The sequence below is a fragment of the Bombina bombina genome, chromosome 4 (genome assembly GCF_027579735.1).
Source record: "Bombina bombina isolate aBomBom1 chromosome 4, aBomBom1.pri, whole genome shotgun sequence".
NCBI lineage: Eukaryota > Metazoa > Chordata > Amphibia > Anura > Bombinatoridae > Bombina > Bombina bombina.
The window spans coordinates 1,230,227,201-1,230,248,662 of NC_069502.1; the positions used below are offsets into that span (position 1 = coordinate 1,230,227,201).

The 21,462-nt window shown below is 42.6% G+C and overlaps 1 protein-coding gene across 1 annotated transcript in view; it reads left to right on the forward strand.

The window, feature by feature from the left end:
• CUL9 (cullin 9) overlaps nucleotides 1-21,462 on the forward strand; it is a gene marked incomplete in the record, with an annotated part of 1,346,550 nt that overhangs the window by 974,413 nt on the left and 350,675 nt on the right. The window contains 2 exon segments of the mRNA XM_053712774.1: nucleotides 5,560-5,816; nucleotides 7,704-8,058. Coding sequence (XP_053568749.1) covers nucleotides 5,560-5,816; nucleotides 7,704-8,058 — 612 coding nt within the window.

A 21,462-nucleotide genomic window follows, 5' to 3' on the forward strand; every position in this document is an offset into this window, starting at 1 on the left:
TAGTTTTACAATAGAATTCTGTGAGTGTGTCTTTTTTCTATTTTTCACTTTATTATGATGGATGAGCATAGTACATGTCTCATGTGTTTACATGCCATTGTGGAACCCCCTGTTAAACTTTGTCTCTCTTTTATTACTAGGGCATTACAGTGTAAGGAACACATTTTCTTATCTGATGATAATAATGATTGTACTCAGGATTATGAGGTTCAGGATAAAACCCAATCCCAAGAGTCTCAGCCCATAATGCCCACACAAGCGACGCCATGTTCTTCATCAGTGTCTGCATCATTCACTCTGCAGTATATGGCTACAGTTATGTCCTCAACCCTTACAGAGGTGTTATCTAAGTTGCCAGTACTACAGGGTAAACGTAGTATAGTAGAGACTCTGGTAGTCCAGGCGGCCTCTGATTCTTTGATGGCGATTCCTGACATTCCCTCCCAGGACTCTGAAGGAGGGGGTAGGGAGATTTTATCAGAAGGAAAACTGTCTGATTCAGGTAGTACATTACCCAAGACAGATTCAGAAGTGATGTCCTTCAGATTTAAGCTTGAACACCTTTGTCTGTTATCACGGGAGGTTTTGTTAACTCTGGATGACTGTGACTCTATTGTGGTCCCTCCAGAGAAATTGTGTAAGATGGACAGATATTTGGAGCTCCTACTTACGCTGATGTTTTTCCGATTCCTAAAAGAATTTCGGAAATTAACAAGGAATGGGAAAGGCCAGGTATACCTTTTTCTCCTTCCCCTATATTTAAGAAAATGTACCCTTTATCTGACACCGTTAGGGATGTTTGGCAAATGATTCCTAAGGTGGAGGGAGCTATTTCTACTCTAGCTAAGCGTACGACTATTCCTATTGAGGACAGTTGTGCCTTCAAGGACCCTATGGATAAAAAATCGGAGGGTCTTTTAAAGAAACTATTTGTTCATCAAGGATTCCTGTTGCAACCAACGGTCTGCATTGTACCAGTCACAACTGCGGCTGCCTTTTTGGTTTGATGCCCTAGAAGAGTCTCTCAAAACTGAGACTCCTTTGGAGGAAATATTGGATAGAATTAAAGCCCTTAAGCTTGCCAATTCCTTCGTTACAGACGCCGCCTTTCAGATTACCAAGTTGGCGACTAAGAATGCAGGTTTGGCCATTGTAGCACGCAGAGCCTTGTGGTTGAAATCCTGGTCTGCGGAAGTGTCCTCTAAATCTAAGCTATTAGCTATCCCTTTCAAAGGTAAGACTCTATTTGGGCCTGAATTGAAAGAGATTATCTCTGACATTACGGGAGGTAAGGGTCATCTCCTCCCTCAGGACAAGACGTCCAAACAAAGGAGACAGAGTAATTTTCGTTCCTTTCGAAATTTCAAGGGTGTCCCTTCTTCCACTAAACAGGAAGTGAACTTTGCACAGTCCAAGTCCGTCTGGAGACCCAATCAGGCTTGGAACAAGAATAAACAACCCAAGAAGCCTGCTGCAGCTTCCAAGACAGCATGAAGGGACGACCCCCGGTCCGGGACCGGACCTAGTAGGGGGCAGACTTTCTCTCTTTGTCCAGGCATGGATAAGAGATTTCAGGATCCCTGGACGCTAGAAATCGTGTCCCAGGGGTACCAACTGGAGTTCAAAAATTCCTTTCCGAGGGGAAGGTTTCTTCTTTCACGATTGTCTGTAGACTAGATAAAGAGAGAGGCGTTCTTACATTGTGTAAAATACCTCTCTACTATGGGAATAATTTGTCCCGTTCCAATTCAGGGACAGGGGTTTTACTCAAATCTTTTTGTGGTTCCCAAAAAAGAGGGAGCTTTCAGACCCATTTTAGATCTCAAGAGTCTAAACAAGTTTCTCAGAGTCCCATCTTTCAAGATGGAAACGATTCAGACCATTCTGCCATTGATCCAGGAGGGTCAATATATGACTACCGTGGATTTAAAGGATGCATATCTTCACATTCCTATCCAGAGAGATCATCACCAGTTTCTAAGGTTTGCCTTCCTGGACAAACATTTTCAGTTTGTGGCTCTTCCCTTCGGGCTGGCCACGGCACCCAGAATCTTCACAAAAGTTCTAGGGTCTTTGCTAGCGGTTCTCAGGGCATTGCAGTGTCGCCTTATCTAGATGATATTCTAATCCAGGCATCCACTTTTCAACTAACAAAGTCCCATACCGACATGGTTCTGTCCTTTCTAAGGACTCATGAGTGGAAGGTGAATCTAGAAAAGAGTTCACTAATTCCACAGACAAAAGTTCCTTTTCTGGGAACTCTAATAGATTCAGTTTCCATGAAAATCTTTTTGACGGAAGTCAGAATGTTAAAGATTCTGGAGACATGCTGAACCCTTCAGTCCACTCCTTGGCCATCACTGGCTCAGTGCATGGAAGTAATTGGATTGATGGTGGCGGCTATGGACATCATTCCGTTTGCACGTTTTCATCTCAGACCTCTGCAACTGAGCATGCTCAGGCAGTGGATTGGAGATTATGCAAATTTGTCTCCTCAGATAGATCTGGATTAGGAGACAACAGACTCTCTTCTTTGGTGGTTGTCGCCGGATCATCTGTCCCATGGGACGTGCTTCCGCAGACCCTCATGGGTGATAGTGACAATGAATGCCAGTCTACTAGGATGGGGTGCAGTCTGGAATTCCCTGAGGGCTCAGGGTGTGTGGACTCAGACAGAATCTCTACTTCCCATCAATATTCTGGAGTCATAATCATCAGGGAGGAACAAGGAGTTCTTTAGCGATGACAAAAGTATCCAAGATAATTCGGTGGGCGGAGACTCACTCTTGTCATCTGTCAGCAATCTACATCCCAGGTGTGGACAACTGGGAGGCGGATTTTCTAAGCAGACAGACGTTTCATCCGGGGGAGTGGGAACTCCATCCGGAGGTTTTTGCAACTCTTATTCTCAGATGGGGCAGACAGGATTTGGATCTGATGGCGTCTCGTCAGAATGTCAAGCTTCCGAGATACGGATCCAGATCAAGGGATCCTCAGGCCGAACTGATAGATGCCTTGGCAGTGCCTTGGTCGTTCAGCCTAGCTTATGTGTTCCCACCGTTTGCTCTCCTTTCCAGGGTGATTGCTCGAGTCAAACAGGAGAGGGCTTCGGTGATCCTCATCACTCCTGTGTGGCCTCGCAGGACGTGGTATGCCGATCTGGTGGACATGTCATCCCTGCCACAGTGGAAGCTTCCATTGATACCCTGATTCAGGCACGCAAGCCTGTTACTAGAAAGATTTACCATAAGATATGGCGCAAATATCTCTATTGGTGTGATTCTAAGGGCTACTCATGGAGTAGAGTTAGGATTCCCAGGAATTTATCTTTTCTCCAAGAAGGATTGGAGAAAGGGTTGTCAGCGAGTTCCTTAAAGGGACAGATTTCTGCTTTGTCCATTTTGCTTCTCAAACGTCTGGCAGATGTTCCATCTTTTTGTCAGGCTCTGACTAGAATCAGGCCGGTTTTTAGACCAATTTCTCCTTCTTGGAGTTTGCATTTAGTTCTTAAGGTTGTTCTAGGGGTTCCGTTTGAACACATGCATTCCATAGATATTAAGTTTTTATCTTGGAAAGTTTTATTTTTGGTTGCTATTTCTTCTGCTCGCAGAGTTTCTGAGCTTTCAGCTTTACAATGTGATTCTCCTTATCTCACGTTCCATGCTGATAAAGTGGTGTTACGTACCAAACCTGGTTTTCTTCCTAAGGTTGTTTCTATCAAGAATATTAATCAGGAAATTGTTGTTACTTCATTATGTCCTAACCCTTCTTCTAAGAAGGAGCATCTGCTACATAACTTAGATGTAGTTCGTGCCTTAAAATTTTATTTACAGGTGACTGATTTTCGTCAAACATCTTCTTTGTTTGTGGTTTTTGCTGGAAAACGTAGGGGTCAGAAAGCTACGGCTACCTCTCTTTCTTTTTGGCTGAAGAGTATAATCCGTTTGGCATATGAGACTGCTGGACAGCAGCCTCCTGAAAGAATTACGGCTCATTCCACTAGGGCTGTGGCTTCCTCATGGGCATTTAAAAACAATGCTTCTGTTGAACAGATTTGCAAGGCTGCAACTTGGTCGTCTCTTCATACTTTTTCTAAATTTTCCAAATTTGATACATTTGCTTCTTCTGAGGCTGCTTTTGGGAGAAAGGTTCTTCAAACAGTGGTGCCTTCCGTTTAGGTCCCTGTCTTGACCCTCCCTTTCATCCGTGTCCTATAGCTTTGGTATTGTTTTCCACAAGTAAGGATGAAATCCGTGGACTCGTCATATCTTGTAAAAGAAAAGGAAATTTATGCTTACCTGATAAAAAATTTCTTTTACGATATGACGAGTCCACGGCCCACCCTGTTATTTTTCTGAAGACAGGTTTTTATTTTTGTTAAACTTCAGTCACCTCTGCTCCTTGGCCTTTCCTTTCTCTTCCTAAAACTTCAGTCGAATGTCAGGAGGGGGAGGGAAGGGAGGGGATATATATGCAGCTCTGCTGTGGAGCTCTTTGCCACTTCCTGCTGACCAGGAGGCGATTTCCCACAAGTAAGGATGAAATCCGTGGACTTGTCATATCGTAAAATAAATAAATTTATCAGGTAAGCATACATTTCCTTTTATGCTTACCAGATAAATTCCTTTCCTTCCTGGCAGGGAGAGTCCACAATCCCACCCGTAATTAATTTTTTTGATGGGCAGCTCCCTTTTTTTATATTTTTCCTTCTGGCACCTTTTATACCCTGATGTTTCTCCTACTTTTCCTAGTTCCCTCGGCAGAATGACTGGGGGATAGGGGAAGTGGGAGGGATATTTAAGCCTTTGGCTGGGGTGTCTTTGCCTCCTCCTGGTGGCCAGGTGTTGTATTTCCCAACACTAAGGAATGAAATCTTGGACTCTACCTGCCATGAAGGAGAGGAATTTATCTGGTAAACATAAATTATGTTTTTTAGCGTTCACTGGCATTGCTGGTTAGTTTTTCATGTTTCTGGGAAGCAACAATTTCCAGGGCAATCAGTAGCGTCTCAGTCCCAGCTGAGGGTAATTTACAGTTAGTGTCCAGTTCCACTGAGTTTTAGCCAAAGGAACAGAAATGTGACGTACATCATGTGTGTTCCAGAGAAGCCCTGATCTTCAAATTATAGCAAACAGACACCCAGCCTTGTAGCACACAGACATGGCCTTGGTGGTTGTGAAAATGAAAACAATAGGGTGTTGCAAGTCTAGTAGATTTATACAGTGAGATGACAACAGGGGTTTATAAAAACCCGAGCACAGACACAGTGCTGAACCTCCTGAACATGTCGTCACTAGAAGAAAGTGTGAGAATTGAAATGGAACTGAGCGAATGTGTCTGTAGCCATTGCCAACCCCAGCTCAGACTTTACCCAGCAGCTTCTTTACCCGGAAAGGTCACAGTCATCTTAAGCAGAGACTTTATTATATTAACCCCACATAGGGAACCTGTTTCTAACACCACTGTGGGAATAGTATGGCATACTGGATATGACTTGTCACTGGATTTAAGCTCTTTGTGACCCACTTAAGATTTCAACATAATTTTTGTCCCTTCTAGGTAATTGAGGCATCTCAGAAAAGGGAGTCTAAGCGAAGTGTTAAGATCCTAAATTTTCTGTGCAGCCACACTGATGTGCTCTCTTGCATCATGCACCTCATCGGTCAGGGCTACATGATGCGATCTGAAGATAGCCCCCAGATTGTGGAATACTTATCTAAGGACCCTACCACCCCTCGCAAGGGCAAAGCTAATATCAACTTCCAAAGTGCCATCAAGAAAAAGCAAGAAAATGATACACAGATGTCTCCTTCTAGGTAAAGACACTTTTATTCTAGTTTATTTTAGCACTAACAGCATCTTCTCTTGTACATAATACCACTCTTCTTGTAATCACAGGCTAATACCACTCTTCTTGTAATCACAGGCTAATACCACTCTTCTTGTAATCACAGGCTAATACCACTCTTCTTGTAATCACAGGCTAATACCACTCTTATTGTAATCACAGGCTAATACCATTCTTCTTGTAATCACAGGCTAATACCACTCTTCTTGTAATCACAGGCTAATACCACTCTTCTTGTAATCACAGGCTAATACCATTCTTCTTGTAATCACAGGCTAATACCATTCTTCTTGTAATCACAGGCTAATACCATTCTTCTTGTAATCACAGGCTAATACCATTCTTCTTGTAATCACAGGCTAATACCATTCTTCTTGTAATCACAGGCTAATACCACTCTTCTTGTAATCACAGGCTAATACCACTCTTCTTGTAATCACAGGCTAATACCACTCTTCTTGTAATCACAGGCTAATACCACTCTTCTTGTAATCACAGGCTAATACCACTCTTCTTGTAATCACAGGCTAATACCACTCTTCTTGTAATCACAGGCTAATACCACTCTTCTTGTAATCACAGGCTAATACCACTCTTCTTGTAATCACAGGCTAATACCATTCTTCTTGTAATCACAGGCTAATACCACTCTTCTTGTAATCACAGGCTAATACCACTCTTCTTGTAATCACAGGCTAATACCACTCTTCTTGTAATCACAGGCTAATACCATTCTTCTTGTAATCACAGGCTAATACCATTCTTCTTGTAATCACAGGCTAATACCACTCTTCTTGTAATCACAGGCTAATACCACTCTTCTTGTAATCACAGGCTAATACCACTCTTCTTGTAATCACAGGCTAATACCCTTCTTCTTGTAATCACAGGCTAATACCACTCTTCTTGTAATCACAGGCTAATACCACTCTTCTTGTAATCACAGGCTAATACCACTCTTCTTGTAATCACAGGCTAATACCACTCTTCTTGTAATCACAGGCTAATACCACTCTTCTTGCAATCACAGGCTAATACCATTCTTCTTGTAATCACAGGCTAATACCATTCTTCTTGTAATCACAGGCTAATACCACTCTTATTGTAATCACAGGCTAATACCATTCTTCTTGTAATCACAGGCTAATACCACTCTTCTTGTAATCACAGGCTAATACCACTCTTCTTGTAATCACAGGCTAATACCACTCTTCTTGTAATCACAGGCTAATACCACTCTTCTTGTAATCACAGGCTAATACCACTCTTCTTGTAATCACAGGCTAAACCACTCTTCTTGTAATCACAGGCTAATACCACTCTTCTTGTAATCACAGGCTAATACCACTCTTCTTGTAATCACAGGCTAATACCACTCTTCTTGTAATCACAGGCTAATACCACTCTTCTTGTAATCACAGGCTAATACCACTCTTCTTGTAATCACAGGCTAATACCACTCTTCTTGTAATCACAGGCTAATACCACTCTTCTTGTAATCACAGGCTAATACCACTCTTCTTGTAATCACAGGCTAATACCACTCTTCTTGTAATCACAGGCTAATACCACTCTTCTTGTAATCACAGGCTAATACCATTCTTCTTGTAATCACAGGCTAATACCACTCTTCTTGTAATCACAGGCTAATACCACTCTTCTTGTAATCACAGGCTAATACCACTCTTCTTGTAATCACAGGCTAATACCACTCTTCTTGTAATCACAGGCTAATACCACTCTTCTTGTAATCACAGGCTAATACCACTCTTCTTGTAATCACAGGCTGCAGGGTGTGGTTGTCTACAAGGGAAGGTGCCAGCTGTGTAATGTCTTTGTTCTTTCTGTTTTGCAGCTCAGGAAGAGGAGCAGAGCAGGGTGTGCTGGAGACGATTTTCCTTCCCTTAGGAAGCACACTAAGTCAAGAGGAAGTGTGGACTCTAATGAACCAGATTGTCAGTCAGGTTTCTGAAATGCTATCTGTGACCTCAGATGTCGCCCAGCATCTCCTTATCCATTGCAAATGGAACGTTGACCTCCTCCTGCAGAAATACACAGATGATTCAGAGAGTCTGCTTATAGCCTCAGGGCTAGAGGACACAGAGTCCCATCTGCCCGAGAATACCCTGCCTATCTGCCCGGTGTGCGTGAACCCGCTCAGCCCAGCAGAAAGCCCTCCCACCCTATGCTGTAAACATTACTGCTGTAAGGTGAGACAGTCATATAAATATAGTTATGTGCATAAGTATGTATCTGTAGGGACACTAAACCCAATTCTTTATTTCATGATTCACATAAAGCAGCAATTTTTAGCAACTTCCTAATTTACTCCTATTATCCATGTTTCTTCGTTCTCTTGCTATCTTTATTTGAAAAAGCAGAAATGTAAGTTTAGGAGCCGGCCCACTTTTCATACCATGGGTAGCGCTTACGGATTGGTGGCTACATTTACCCACCAATCAGCAAGCGCTACCCAAGTGCTAAACCAAAAATGGGCCAGCTCCTGAACTTACATTTCAGCTTTTTAAAATAAATATACCAAGAGAACGGGGGGGGGGGGGGGTGATAATATAATAGGAGTAAATTAGAAAGTTGTCAGCTTAGAGGATCTGCTGGCAAAAGCTTGTAAACGTACTGAATGTCATCTGACACGTATACGGCACAAGGCCATGTGAAACACCTGCAGTTTTCTGCCATGAATTTCAATAAAATTTGTTAAAGAAACAAAATATTGTAGCATGAAAGGAAATGACTTGAACCCAGAAATCTCCCTTGCTTTGCACAACTAACGTGCTTCCTCTTCTCCAGTCTGAGGGTGGTCACTTGGCTTCTCTGCTCAGACCGCTCTGCATTTAGATTATTTGGCTTCTTTTTGTGAAAGTGAAATACAGATGGCAGTATCTTACTCTGGCCTGGTGGAAACTCAGCGACACTTAAGTTTTCAGTAAAGTCTGATTTGGTTGCCTCCAGCATATGTTTCTGTTTCACTACACATATTTTCTATGGCATGGAGAGTCCACAAAACATTCTAATTACTAGTGGGATATTCACTCCTGGCCAGCAGGAGGAGGCAAAGAGCACCCCAGCAGAGCTGTTAAGTATCACTACCCTTACCCATAACCCCAGTCATTCTCTTTGCCTTGATCACAGGAGGATGGCAAAGATGGTGTGTGAAGATTCTTTAATCCTTTTATGGGTACTTTTGCCTCCAAGCAAGGATTGGGGTCTAGCTGTGTCCATGTCAATCTCTTTGGTAAGAGTAATGGTGGCTATTAGCAGTTAGAAGACGGTGAGGTGGTCTTTGCTTAACTTCTAACATTATTGCTACCCTTATTATAGAAAGCCAGGGTTGGTTACTCTGTTCTTTCCTTTCTATAGGTTCCTGGTAGAAGTGGAGAAGCTGCCACACCTCAGAAAACAGCTCCTGCCTGACAGAGCAGGCAGGATCCACAGGCAAGTGCTTTCCCTTCTAGGTTAGAAGGTACCAGCACTATAGGAGTTAAATCCTTGTGGAAAGCATTTGAATACTGTTTTAGGGGCACTGCTTATATGTGAAGGAGGCATAATATTTTATTGGGGCTCAGAGATTGAGAGTGGATGAAGTGTTTGACAGGTGTTTGCTTTAAAATTGTTGGAGGCAATCGCTTTTCAGCTCAGCTTAATGGCCCAATCACTTTTTGCTGTGGCTGCCGGTTTTCGCGCCGTTTTTGTTTGGCACAGTTCCCCCCCCCCCCATTGTGGTCATGTGACCACTCTCTCTGCACTTCCGGTTTTTCGGCTTCTCTGTTCGAATCGGTTTGCCTCGGCGAGTTTGGAGGTTGCAGTTTCCTCTGCCTGCAGTTGTTTAAGTGGATTTGGCTGTTCCAGTAACTAGGAGGTGATCTTTATTCCGGGTGTGTCCAGTTTTTCTGTGCTAGTGGGATAGCAAATTCCGGAGGGGTAAGACCTCAGAAGAGATAAGGGTTTTAGGTGTTTATTAGGTATGTTTTTTACTGCTTCACATAAATAAACCTAATTTGTTTTTGGTTTTTTTGGCATTTAAATTTTTGTTAATTGCTAGGAACTGATACCCAATTATGGACACTAATGCTGAAGTTGATTTTTTTGAAAAATGCTTGTGTTTGGAAGTTAAGATAATTCCTCCTGTACAGTTTTGCTCCTTATATCTAAATAAAACTTTAATGTTTAAAGATAAGATGCCTCTCCCTTTGCCTCCTGTCTCTCAGGATAGTGTTATCCTAGCAACGCCTCAACTTTCCCCTCAAGCTTCACATGCAGTGCCCTGTGGTTCCTCTCAACAACCTCCTGGGGGTGTTTTTTTACCTGGGGATTTTGCTGCACAGATTACTTCTGCTGTTTCCAAATGTTTCTGATATGCGTAAGAGGAAATCTAAACATATTGATGTTAGTAAGGCTGACTCTGCTAAGGCTGCGTTAGTCAGTTTGTCTCAGTTATCTGATGAGGATGATTCTTCAGTGGCTTCTGAGGGGGAATTGTCTGATTCTGATACTGTAGTGACCAATTCTGCAGATTCAGAGGAGATTAATTTCAAATTTAAGTTAGAACACCTTCGAGTTCTTTAGAAGGAGGTTCTTGCTACTTTGGAAGAATCCGACGCATCTGTTGCGGAAAATCCAAAGAGGTCTAGTAAGCTTAATAGGGTATATGATGTACCCTCATCTGTGGAAGTGTTTCCAGTTCCGGACCGTATTGCAGATATCATAACTCAGGAATGGGATAAACCAGGGATTCCTTTTTCCCCGTCCCCTGTTTTTAAAAAGCCTATTGAAGATAGTTCCCATGGATAAGAAGCTTGAGGCTTTTTTGAAGAAGATGTACATTCATCTGGGATTACAGTGGCAAGCTGTTGCTAGTATTGCTACAGTTGCAGGGGCAGCATCTTATTGGTGCAATGACTTATCTAATCTTATCCTAGAGGAGATTACTATAGAGGAGATCCAAGACAGGATCAAGGCTCTCAAGCTAGCCACTACATTTTTTCTTCTTAAATGGAAAGAGTCCACAGCTGCATTCATTACTTTTGGGAAATATTCAACATTCAACTAAGCATTCTAGAGAACCTGTGGGTCTACAGGGCAGGAAGGGTTGTCTCAGTCCTTATAGCCTTCAATTGGATGACTGGGTCAGTGGAATTCCGCTGCGTCATTTTCTATGGCGTCTGGTATGGTCGGACCCTAGTGTCCCTCCCCCACGTGGTGGAGAGTTGGAGGGCTTAGCACCTTCTTCCCACCGGGTGAGTGGTTTGGCCTTTGTTTTGAGGCTCGAGGATTGTCATTATTCTTTGTCCTCGGCAGCTAGTAAGTTCAAGGGTACTTCAGCTTCCTTGCAGTGATTGGGTTGCAGAATGTAACCAGCTGCAGCTATTGCACATCTACTGTGTACTGTCTAGCTGTTTCTTTCATGTAATTAGCAAGAGTCCATGAGCTAGTGACGTATGGGATATACATTCCTACCAGGAGGGGCAAAGTTTCCCAAACCTCAAAATGCCTATAAATACACCCCTCACCACACCCACAATTCAGTTTTACAAACTTTGCCTCCGATGGAGGTGGTGAAGTAAGTTTGTGCTAGATTCTACGTTGATATGCGCTCCGCAGCAAGTTGGAGCCCGGTTTTCCTCTCAGCGTGCAGTGAATGTCAGAGGGATGTGAGGAGAGTATTGCCTATTTGAATGCAGTGATCTCCTTCTAAGGGGTCTATTTCATAGGTTCTCTGTTATCGGTCGTAGAGATTCATCTCTTACCTCCCTTTTCAGATCGACGATATACTCTTATATATACCATTACCTCTGCTGATTCTCGTTTCAGTACTGGTTTGGCTATCTACTATATGTAGATGAGTGTCCTGGGGTAAGTAAGTCTTATTTTCTGTGACACTCCTAGCTATGGTTGGGCACTTTGTTTATAAAGTTCTAAATATATGTATTCAAACATTTATTTGCCTTGACTCAGAATGTTCAACTTTCCTTATTTTCAGACAGTCAGTTTCATATTTGGGATAATGCATTTTTACATTTTTCTTACCTTAAAATTTGACTTTTTCCCTGTGGGCTGTTAGGCTCGCGGGGGCTGAAAATGCTTCATTTTATTGCGTCATTCTTGGCGCAGACTTTTTTGGCGCAAAAATTCTATTTCCGTTTCCGGCGTCATACGTGTCGCCGGAAGTTGCGTCATTTTTTGACGTTATTTTGCGCCAAAAATGTCGGCGTTCCAGATGTGGCGTCATTTTTGGCGCCAAATAATCGTCTTATTTGGCGCGAAAAAATATGGGCGTCACTTTTGTCTCCACATTATTTAAGTCTCATTTTTTATTGCTTCTGGTTGCTAGAAGCTTGTTCTTTGGCATTTTTTTCCCATTCCTGAAACTGTCATTTAAGGAATTTGATCAATTTTGCTTTATATATATGTTGTTTTTTCTCTTACATATTGCAAGATGTCTCACGTTGCATCTGAGTCAGAAGATACTACAGGAAAATCGCTGTCAAGTGCTGAATCTACCAAAGCTAAGTGTATCTGCTGTAAACTTTTGGTAGCTATTCCTCCAGCTGTTGTTTGTATTGATTGTCATGACAAACTTGTTAAAGCAGATAATATTTCCTTTAGTAAAGTACCATTGCCTGTTGCAGTTCCTTCAACATCTAAGGTGCAGAATGTTCCTGATAATATAAGAGATTTTGTTTCTGAATCCATAAAGAAGGCTATGTCTGTTATTTCTCCTTCTAGTAAACGTAAAAAATCTTTTAAAACTTCTCTCCCTACAGATGAATTTTTAACTGAACATCATCATTCTGATTCTGATGATTCCTCTGGTTCAGAGGATTCTGTCTCAGAGGTTGATGCTGATAAATCTTCATATTTATTTAAAATGGAATTGATTCGTTCTTTACTTAAAGAAGTCCTAATTGCTTTAGAAATAGAGGATTCTGGTCCTCTTGATACTAAATCTAAACGTTTAAATAAGGTTTTTAAATCTCCTGTAGTTATTCCAGAAGTTTTTCCTGTCCCTGATGCTATTTCTGCAGTAATTTCCAAAGAATGGGATAATTTGGGTAATTCATTTACTCCTTCTAAACGTTTTAAGCAATTATATCCTGTGCCGTCTGACAGATTAGAATTTTGGGACAAGATCCCTAAAGTTGATGGGGCTATTTCTACCCTTGCTAAACGTACTACTATTCCTACGTCAGATGGTACTTCGTTTAAGGATCCTCTAGATAGGAAAATTGAGTCCTTTCTAAGAAAAGCTTATCTGTGTTCAGGTAATCTTCTTAGACCTGCTATATCTTTGGCTGATGTTGCTGCAGCTTCAACTTTTTGGTTGGAAACTTTAGCGCAACAAGTAACACATCGTGATTCTCATGATATTATTATTCTTCTTCAACATGCTAATAATTTTATCTGTGATGCCATTTTTGATATTATCAGAGTTGATGTCAGGTTTATGTCTCTAGCTATTTTAGCTAAAAGAGCTTTATGGCTTAAAACTTGGAATGCTGATATGGCTTCTAAATCAACTTTACTTTCCATTTCTTTCCAGGGTAACAAATTATTTGGTTCTCAGTTGGATTCCATTATTTCAACTGTTACTGGTGGGAAAGGAACTTTTTTACCACAGGGTAAAAAATCTAAAGGTAAAAACAGGGCTAATAATCGTTTTCGTTCCTTTCGTTTCAACAAAGAACAAAAGCCTGATCCTTCATCCTCAGGAGCAGTTTCAGTTTGGAGACCATCTCCAGTTTGGAATAAATCCAAGCCAGCTAGAAAGGCAAAGCCTGCTTCTAAGTCCACATGAAGGTGCGGCCCTCATTCCAGCTCAGCTGGTAGGGGGCAGGTTACGTTTTTTCAAGGAAATTTGGATCAATTCTGTTCACAATCTTTGGATTCAGAGCATTGTTTCAGAAGGGTACAGAATTGGTTTCAAGTTGAGACCTCCTGCAAAGAGATTTTTTCTTTCCCGTGTCCCAGTAAATCCAGTAAAAGCTCAAGCATTTCTGAAATGTGTTTCAGATCTAGAGTTGACTGGAGTAATTATGCCAGTTCCAGTTCCGGAACAGGGGATGGGGTTTTATTCAAATCTCTTCATTGTACCAAAGAAGGAGAATTCTTTCAGACCAGTTCTGGATCTAAAAATATTGAATCGTTATGTAAGGATACCAACGTTCAAGATGGTAACTGTAAGGACTATCTTACCTTTTGTTCAGCAAGGGAATTATATGTCCACAATAGATTTACAGAATGCATATCTGCATATTCCGATTCATCCAGATCATTATCAGTTCCTGAGATTCTCGTTTCTGGACAAGCATTACCAGTTTGTGGCTCTGCCGTTTGGCCTAGCTACAGCTCCAAGAATTTTTACAAAGGTTCTCGGTGCCCTGCTGTCTGTAATCAGAGAACAGGGTATTGTGGTATTTCCTTATTTGGACGATATCTTGGTACTTGCTCAGTCTTTACATTTAGCAGAATCTCATACGAATCGACTTGTGTTGTTTCTTCAAGATCATGGTTGGAGGATCAATTTACCAAAAAGTTCTTTGATTCCTCAGACAAGGGTAACCTTTCTGGGTTTCCAGATGGATTCAGTGTCCATGACTCTGTCTTTAACAGACAAGAGACGTCTAAAGTTGATTACAGCTTGTCGAAACCTTCAGTCACAATCATTCCCTTCGGTAGCCTTATGCATGGAAATTCTAGGTCTTATGACTGCTGCATCGGACGCGATCCCCTTTGCTCGTTTTCACATGCGACCTCTTCAGCTCTGTATGCTGAAGCAATGGTGCAAGGATTACACGAAGATATCTCAATTAATATCTTTAAAACCGATTGTTCGACACTCTCTAACATGGTGGACAGATCACCATCGTTTAATTCAGGGGGCTTCTTTTGTGCTTCCGACCTGGACTGTAATCTCAACAGATGCAAGTCTCACAGGTTGGGGAGCTGTGTGGGGATCTCTGACGGCACAAGGAGTTTGGGAATCTCAGGAGGTGAGATTACCGATCAATATTTTGGAACTCCGTGCAATTTTCAGAGCTCTTCAGTTTTGGCCTCTTCTGAAGAGAGAATCGTTCATTTGTTTTCAGACAGACAATGTCACAACTGTGGCATACATCAATCATCAAGGAGGGACTCACAGTCCTCTGGCTATGAAAGAAGTATCTCGAATTTTGGTTTGGGCGGAATCCAGCTCCTGTCTAATCTCTGCGGTTCATATCCCAGGTGTAGACAATTGGGAACCGGATTATCTCAGTCGTCAAACGTTGCATCCGGGCGAATGGTCTCTTCACCCAGAGGTATTTCTTCAGATTGTTCAAATGTGGGAACTTCCAGAAATAGATCTGATGGCGTCCCATCTAAACAAGAAACTTCCCAGGTATCTGTCCAGATCCCGGGATCCTCAGGCGGAGGCAGTGGATGCATTATCACTTCCTTGGAAGTATCATCCTGCCTATATCTTTCCGCCTCTAGTTCTTCTTCCAAGAGTAATCTCCAAGATTCTGAAGGAATGCTCGTTTGTTCTGCTGGTAGCTCCGGCATGGCCTCACAGGTTTTGGTATGCGGATCTTGTCCGGATGGCCTCTTGCCAACCGTGGACTCTTCCGTTAAGACCAGACCTTCTGTCACAAGGTCCTTTTTTCCATCAGGATCTGAAATCCTTAAATTTAAAGGTATGGAGATTGAACGCTTGATTCTTGGTCAAAGAGGTTTCTCTGACTCTGTGATTAATACTATGTTACAGGCTCGTAAATCTGTATCTCGAGAGATATATTATAGAGTCTGGAAGACTTATATTTCTTGGTGTCTTTCTCATCATTTTTCCTGGCATTCTTTTAGAATACCGAGAATTTTACAGTTCCTTCAGGATGGTTTAGATAAGGGTTTGTCCGCAAGTTCTTTGAAAGGACAAATCTCTGCTCTTTGTGTTCTTTTTCACAGAAAGATTGCTATTCTTCCTGATATTCATTGTTTTGTACAAGCTTTGGTTCGTATAAAACCTGTCATTAAGTCAATTTCTCCTCCTTGGAGTTTGAATTTGGTTCTGGGAGCTCTTCAAGCTCCTCCGTTTGAACCTATGCATTCATTGGACATTAAATTACTTTCTTGGAAAGTTTTGTTCCTTTTGGCCATCTCTTCTGCCAGAAGAGTTTCTGAATTATCTGCTCTTTCTTGTGAGTCTCCTTTTCTGATTTTTCATCAGGATAAGGCGGTGTTGCGAACTTCTTGTGAATTCCATCAACATTAGTAGAGAAATTGTGGTTCCTTCATTATGTCCTAATCCTAAGAATTCTAAGGAGAAATCGTTGCATTCTTTGGATGTTGTTAGAGCTTTGAAATATTATGTTGAAGCTACGAAATCTTTTCGTAAGACTTCTAGTCTATTTGTTATCTTTTCCGGTTCTAGAAAAGGCCAGAAAGCTTCTGCCATTTCTTTGGCATCTTGGTTGAAATCTTTAATTCATCTTGCCTATGTTGAGTCGGGTAAAACTCCGCCTCAGAGAATTACAGCTCATTCTACTAGGTCAGTTTCTACTTCCTGGGAGTTTAAGAATGAAGCTTCGGTTGACCAGATCTGCAAAGCAGCGACTTGGTCCTCTTTGCATACTTTTACTAAATTCTACCATTTTGATGTATTTTCTTCTTCTGAAGCAGTTTTTGGTAGAAAAGTACTTCAGGCAGCGGTTTCAGTTTGAATCTTCTGCTTATGTTTTTCGTTAAACTTTATTTTGGGTGTGGATTATTTTCAGCAGGAATTGGCTGTCTTTATTTTATCCCTCCCTCTCTAGTGACTCTTGTGTGGAAAGATCCACTTCTTGGGTAGTCATTATCCCATACGTCACTAGCTCATGGACTCTTGCTAATTACATGAAAGAAAACATAATTTATGTAAGAACTTACCTGATAAATTCATTTCTTTCATATTAGCAAGAGTCCATGAGGCCCGCCCTTTTTTTGTGGTGGTTATGATTTTGTATAAAGCACAATTATTCCAATTCCTTATTTTTTATGCTTTCGCACTTTTTTATCACCCCACCTCTTGGCTATTCGTTAAACTGAATTGTGGGTGTGGTGAGGGGTGTATTTATAGGCATTTTGAGGTTTGGGAAACTTTGCCCCTCCTGGTAGGAATGTATATCCCATACGTCACTAGCTCATGGACTCTTGCTAATATGAAAGAAATGAATTTATCAGGTAAGTTCTTACATAAATTATGTTTTTTCTGATCTCCATGCTAGGTCTCCTTTTAGGGGCCAGGGAGATGTTTGTTCCCTATTAGTGACACTGGACATGGTCTGTTCCTCCCGGAGCGGGGGGTTGGTCTGTGCCCCTTCTCCTTGTGATCATCCGCTTGAAAAGAGATGAGGTGAAGACTAGTCTTTGCTCGAGTGGTTTTGCCCTTGAGATATCCCTTGCTTTATTGTCATGAGGCGGTTTGGGAGTCTAGAAGCTCTAGCGTCATTGTACGACTTTTACCGCCTTGGCTCCTTAGAAAGGGGGACTTTGGCAAGAGGTGGTCTCCTCCTTAGGTCGAGACTTGCAAGTTTTTCTCGTTATCCGGGTTGATCTGGATATCGCATTAGTATCCCCTGTGGTCTGGGTTGTTATTCAGACGGGGTGTTAAGTTTGCGGTTCTGTTTATCTAAACAGTTGGTGATTCGGACCTGTTCTCCCTGGGGCTTCCGGTTTATGGGTTTCATTCAGCATTTTTCCTTGTGGATCCCGTTGTGGGTTGTTACCGGACCTTTAGGCTCCAGGTTTGGTTCAGGGTTCCCCAGTTCCTGGAAACCTGGGCTATGTCCTTCCTCGGATTGCTTGATCTGGTCTGGTTGGCCAGGTTTTCAGAGTGTCGTTGCTCGTTGGGGCTGGGTTGCACCTTAGACCGGCTTTCCCTTAGTCAGCTTGCTGTAGTATCCATTGAATCTCTGCTCCGCAGGTGAATGGACTTGCAGTGTCACTGCTGCTACTATTGCACATTGGCTGTGTGTTGGCAGGCTAGTTTTTAGGGGAATGACTTTCAAGGGGGATTGACCTCTCCTTTAACTTGTGGCTTCGTGACATATGGAAGGTGCTGCCTGTTGGCCTTTTTCCCTTCTTGGGGGAGAGCTTAGTCTCCTTTTTATGGAGATGTGGTCCTTTTTTAAGGCCTCTCCTTCAGGTGTTGGAACCTGTGAGTTTCCCTAGCTGAAAAGGATTTTCTCTATGGGTTACGTCCCATTTGGAGTCTTGTTGGTTCCATTTCAGGACTAAGTTGGACTGTTTTGCTAGACCCTTTGGGTCTACGGCCCTGTTGTCTGTTCTGTCGGGTTGCACCCGTGCTCCATTGGATAGGCTGTGGCCATTCTTCCGCTCGTTTTGAGCTGGCTTTGGGGTGCTTCTATTTCCCTGTAAAGACCTGCCGTTGCTGGGGCTATCTCCTGGCTGGGAGTGGGCTCTGAGAGATGTCATCTTATGAATCCAGGTGGGTTAGCTAGTCAGCTAGCTCAGCATACTGATGCTCTGTGGCTACTCTGTACTGTAGCAGACCGTGGGTTGCTAGTTCGTTTCCCGGCAAGGTCTACTCAGCCTTTCCTTCTTTCGAGGTTGATAAAATGTGCAGCGCCTTATGTCCCTTAAGGGGATTAGCCACACTTGCATAGTAGCTAGCTTGCTCCCTTTGCTTACAAGCAGAGGACTGCTCCTCCTCGGGTTCGGGGAGTCACTTTTCTTCTTGGGGGACCTCGTGGAGGTTATGATTCCCCCTTTTTTGGAAGACCTGTGGGTATGTCTAGCTACTTAGATTGCCTAGAGGGTGCCCTCTGTCTGGGAGTGGTCTTTTGCAATCTGTTATTTGGCTGGCCGCTTTTGCTCTTAGCAAGAATTCCCTGTGTCATCCTGAGGATGAGGGACCGTGTTCTTGACTCAAGGTTTTTCGTCTGGGTCTGTTACACGTTATTTTGTAGCGGAATACTTCAGTGTTCCATGCTCAGGACTATGTGATGACTTTTTGACGTTTGGGAGAAAGTTTTCTCTATTTCTATGCCTGGTCCTATACCTCCGGTTTCCCTGGTCTAGGCGTAGTCTCCCCTTTTTTGTCGGGACCCATTTGGGCCTTTGTGAGCTGGGCTCACTCGGGAGTTCCTTTTATGGATTTTGTGGCCTTTCGGTTCTCCTGGCCCTCTCCCTTTGGGAGTTTAGGCTGGTGTTCCCTTCTTTAGTGAGGGGTGAGTGAGGAGGGGACCGACTGTTGGGCGACAGTGTCTCCTGGAGGCCTGTTGACTCAGTTGAATCACATTTTGCGGTCTCTTGCTTGGCTCTGGACTACCTGCGGGTCAGTGTCCTCTGGGTTTTTTTTTACAGTGATTTAACAACAACTGGGATCATGCTTGCAAAAAGGGATAATATTCATATTAATTCTTATATTACTTAGTGTAAAAACGTTTGCATGATTTATAAAAATAAAAACGTTTTTTCTCTGAGGGTGATAAATCTTTATTTGGGGCCTAGTTTCCACATGGCTTGTTAGATTACTCCTAGGAGTACTTTTTTAAGGCCCTCTGACTTTGAGTGCATGGTGGGAGGGGCCTATTTTCGTTTTCAGTCTGAGACATCCAGCTTCCCTGAAGGAGTCCTCTGGCTTATAGGACCTCTATAGAGGGTTTTGTTCCTGCAAAAATCGTTTTTAAGGGCAGGTAGGAGCCACAGCAGAGCTGTGGCAGTGTGTTTGACTGTTTAACAGGTTTAATGTTTTTCTAATTCGTTTTTGGGCCTGAAGGGTTAATCATCCATTTGCAAGTGGGTGCAATGCTGTTTTAGTCCCTATACACACTGTAAAAATTTCATAGAGTTTACTACTTTTTTTCACTGTTTTGCAGTTTATGTGGTAGTTGTTTTCTCTTAAAGGCACGGTACCGTTTTTTATTATTGTTTTTTTCACATTTATTAAAGTGTTTTCCAAGCTTGCTGGTCTCATTACTAGTCTGTTAAACATATCTGACATAGAGGAAACTCCTTGTTCATTATGTTTAGAAGCCATTGTGGAACCCCCTCTTAGAATGTGTACCAAATGCACTGACCTTTCTATAAGTTTTAAAGATTTATCACCTGAGGTTTCTGAGACTGACAAAAGGGAGGTTATGCCATCTAGCTCTCCCCACATGTCAGAACCTATAACTCCCGCTCAAGGGACGCCAAGTACATCTAGCGCGTCCAATGCGTTTACTTTACAAGACATGGCGGCAGTTATGAATCATACCCTCACAGAGGTATTGTCCAAACTGCCAGGGTTACAAGGAAAGCGAGACAGCTCTGGGGCTAGAACAAATACAGAGCTTTCTGACGCTTTAGTAGCTATGTCTGATATACCCTCACAATGTGCTGAAGCAGGAGAGCTTCTATCTGTGGGTGACATTTCTGATTCAGGGAAGGCATTACTTCAGTCTGACTCTGAAATGACAGCATTTAAATTTAAGCTTGAACACCTCCGCGTGTTGCTCAGGGAGGTTTTAGCGACTTTGGATGACTGTGACACCATTGTGTAAAATGGACAAATACTTTGCAGTGCCTGTTTACACTGATGTTTTTCCAATCCCTAAGAGGTTTTCAGAAATTATTACTAAGGAATGGGATAGACCAGGTGTGCCGTTCTCTCCCCCTTCTGCTTTTAAGAAAATGTTTCCTATAGATGCCACTACACGGGACTTGTGGCAGATGGTCCCTAAGGTGGAGGGAGCAGTCTCTACCCTAGCTAAGCGTACAACTATTCCTGTCGAAGACAGTTGTGCTTTCCTAGATCCTATGGATAAGAAATTAGAGGGTTTCCTTAAGAAAATCTTTATACAACAAGGTTTTATTCTCCAGCCTCTTGCATGCATTGCCCCAGTCACTGCTGCAGCGGCTTTCTGGTTCGAGTCTCTGGAGGAGGCTTTACAGGTAGAGACCCCATTGTATGATATCCTTGACAGGCTTAAAGCTCTTAAGTTAGCCAATTCATTTATTTCTGACGCCGTTTTTCATTTAACCAAGCTAACGGCTAAAAATTCAGGTTTTGCCATTTAGGCACGTAGGGCGCTATGGCTTAAATCCTGGTCAGCAGATGTCACTTCAAAGTCTAAACTTCTCAAGATCCCCTTCAAAGGGCAGACCCTATTTGGGCCTGGACTGAAGGAGATAATTTCTGATATTACTGGAGGAAAAGGCCACGCCCTTCCCCAAGATAGGTCCAACAAGTTAAGGACCAAACAGACTAATTTTCGTTCCTTTTGAAACTTCTAGAGTGGCGCAGCTTCATCTTCCTCTTCTACAAAACAAGAGGGAAATTTTGCCCAGTCCAAGCCAGTCTGGAGACCTAACCAGGCTTGGAACAAGGGGAAACAGGCCAAAAAGCCTGCTGCTGCCTCTAAGACAGCATGAAGGAATAGCCCCCGATCCGGGACCGGATCTAGTGGGGGGCAGACTTTCTCTCTTCGCCCAGGCTTGGGCAAGAGACGTCCAGGATCCCTGGGCTCTGGAGATTGTTTCCCAGGGATATCTTCTGGATTTCAAAGCTTCATCTCTTAAGGGGAGATTTCATCTCTCACAATTATCTGCAAACCAGATAAAGAGAGAGGCATTCTTAC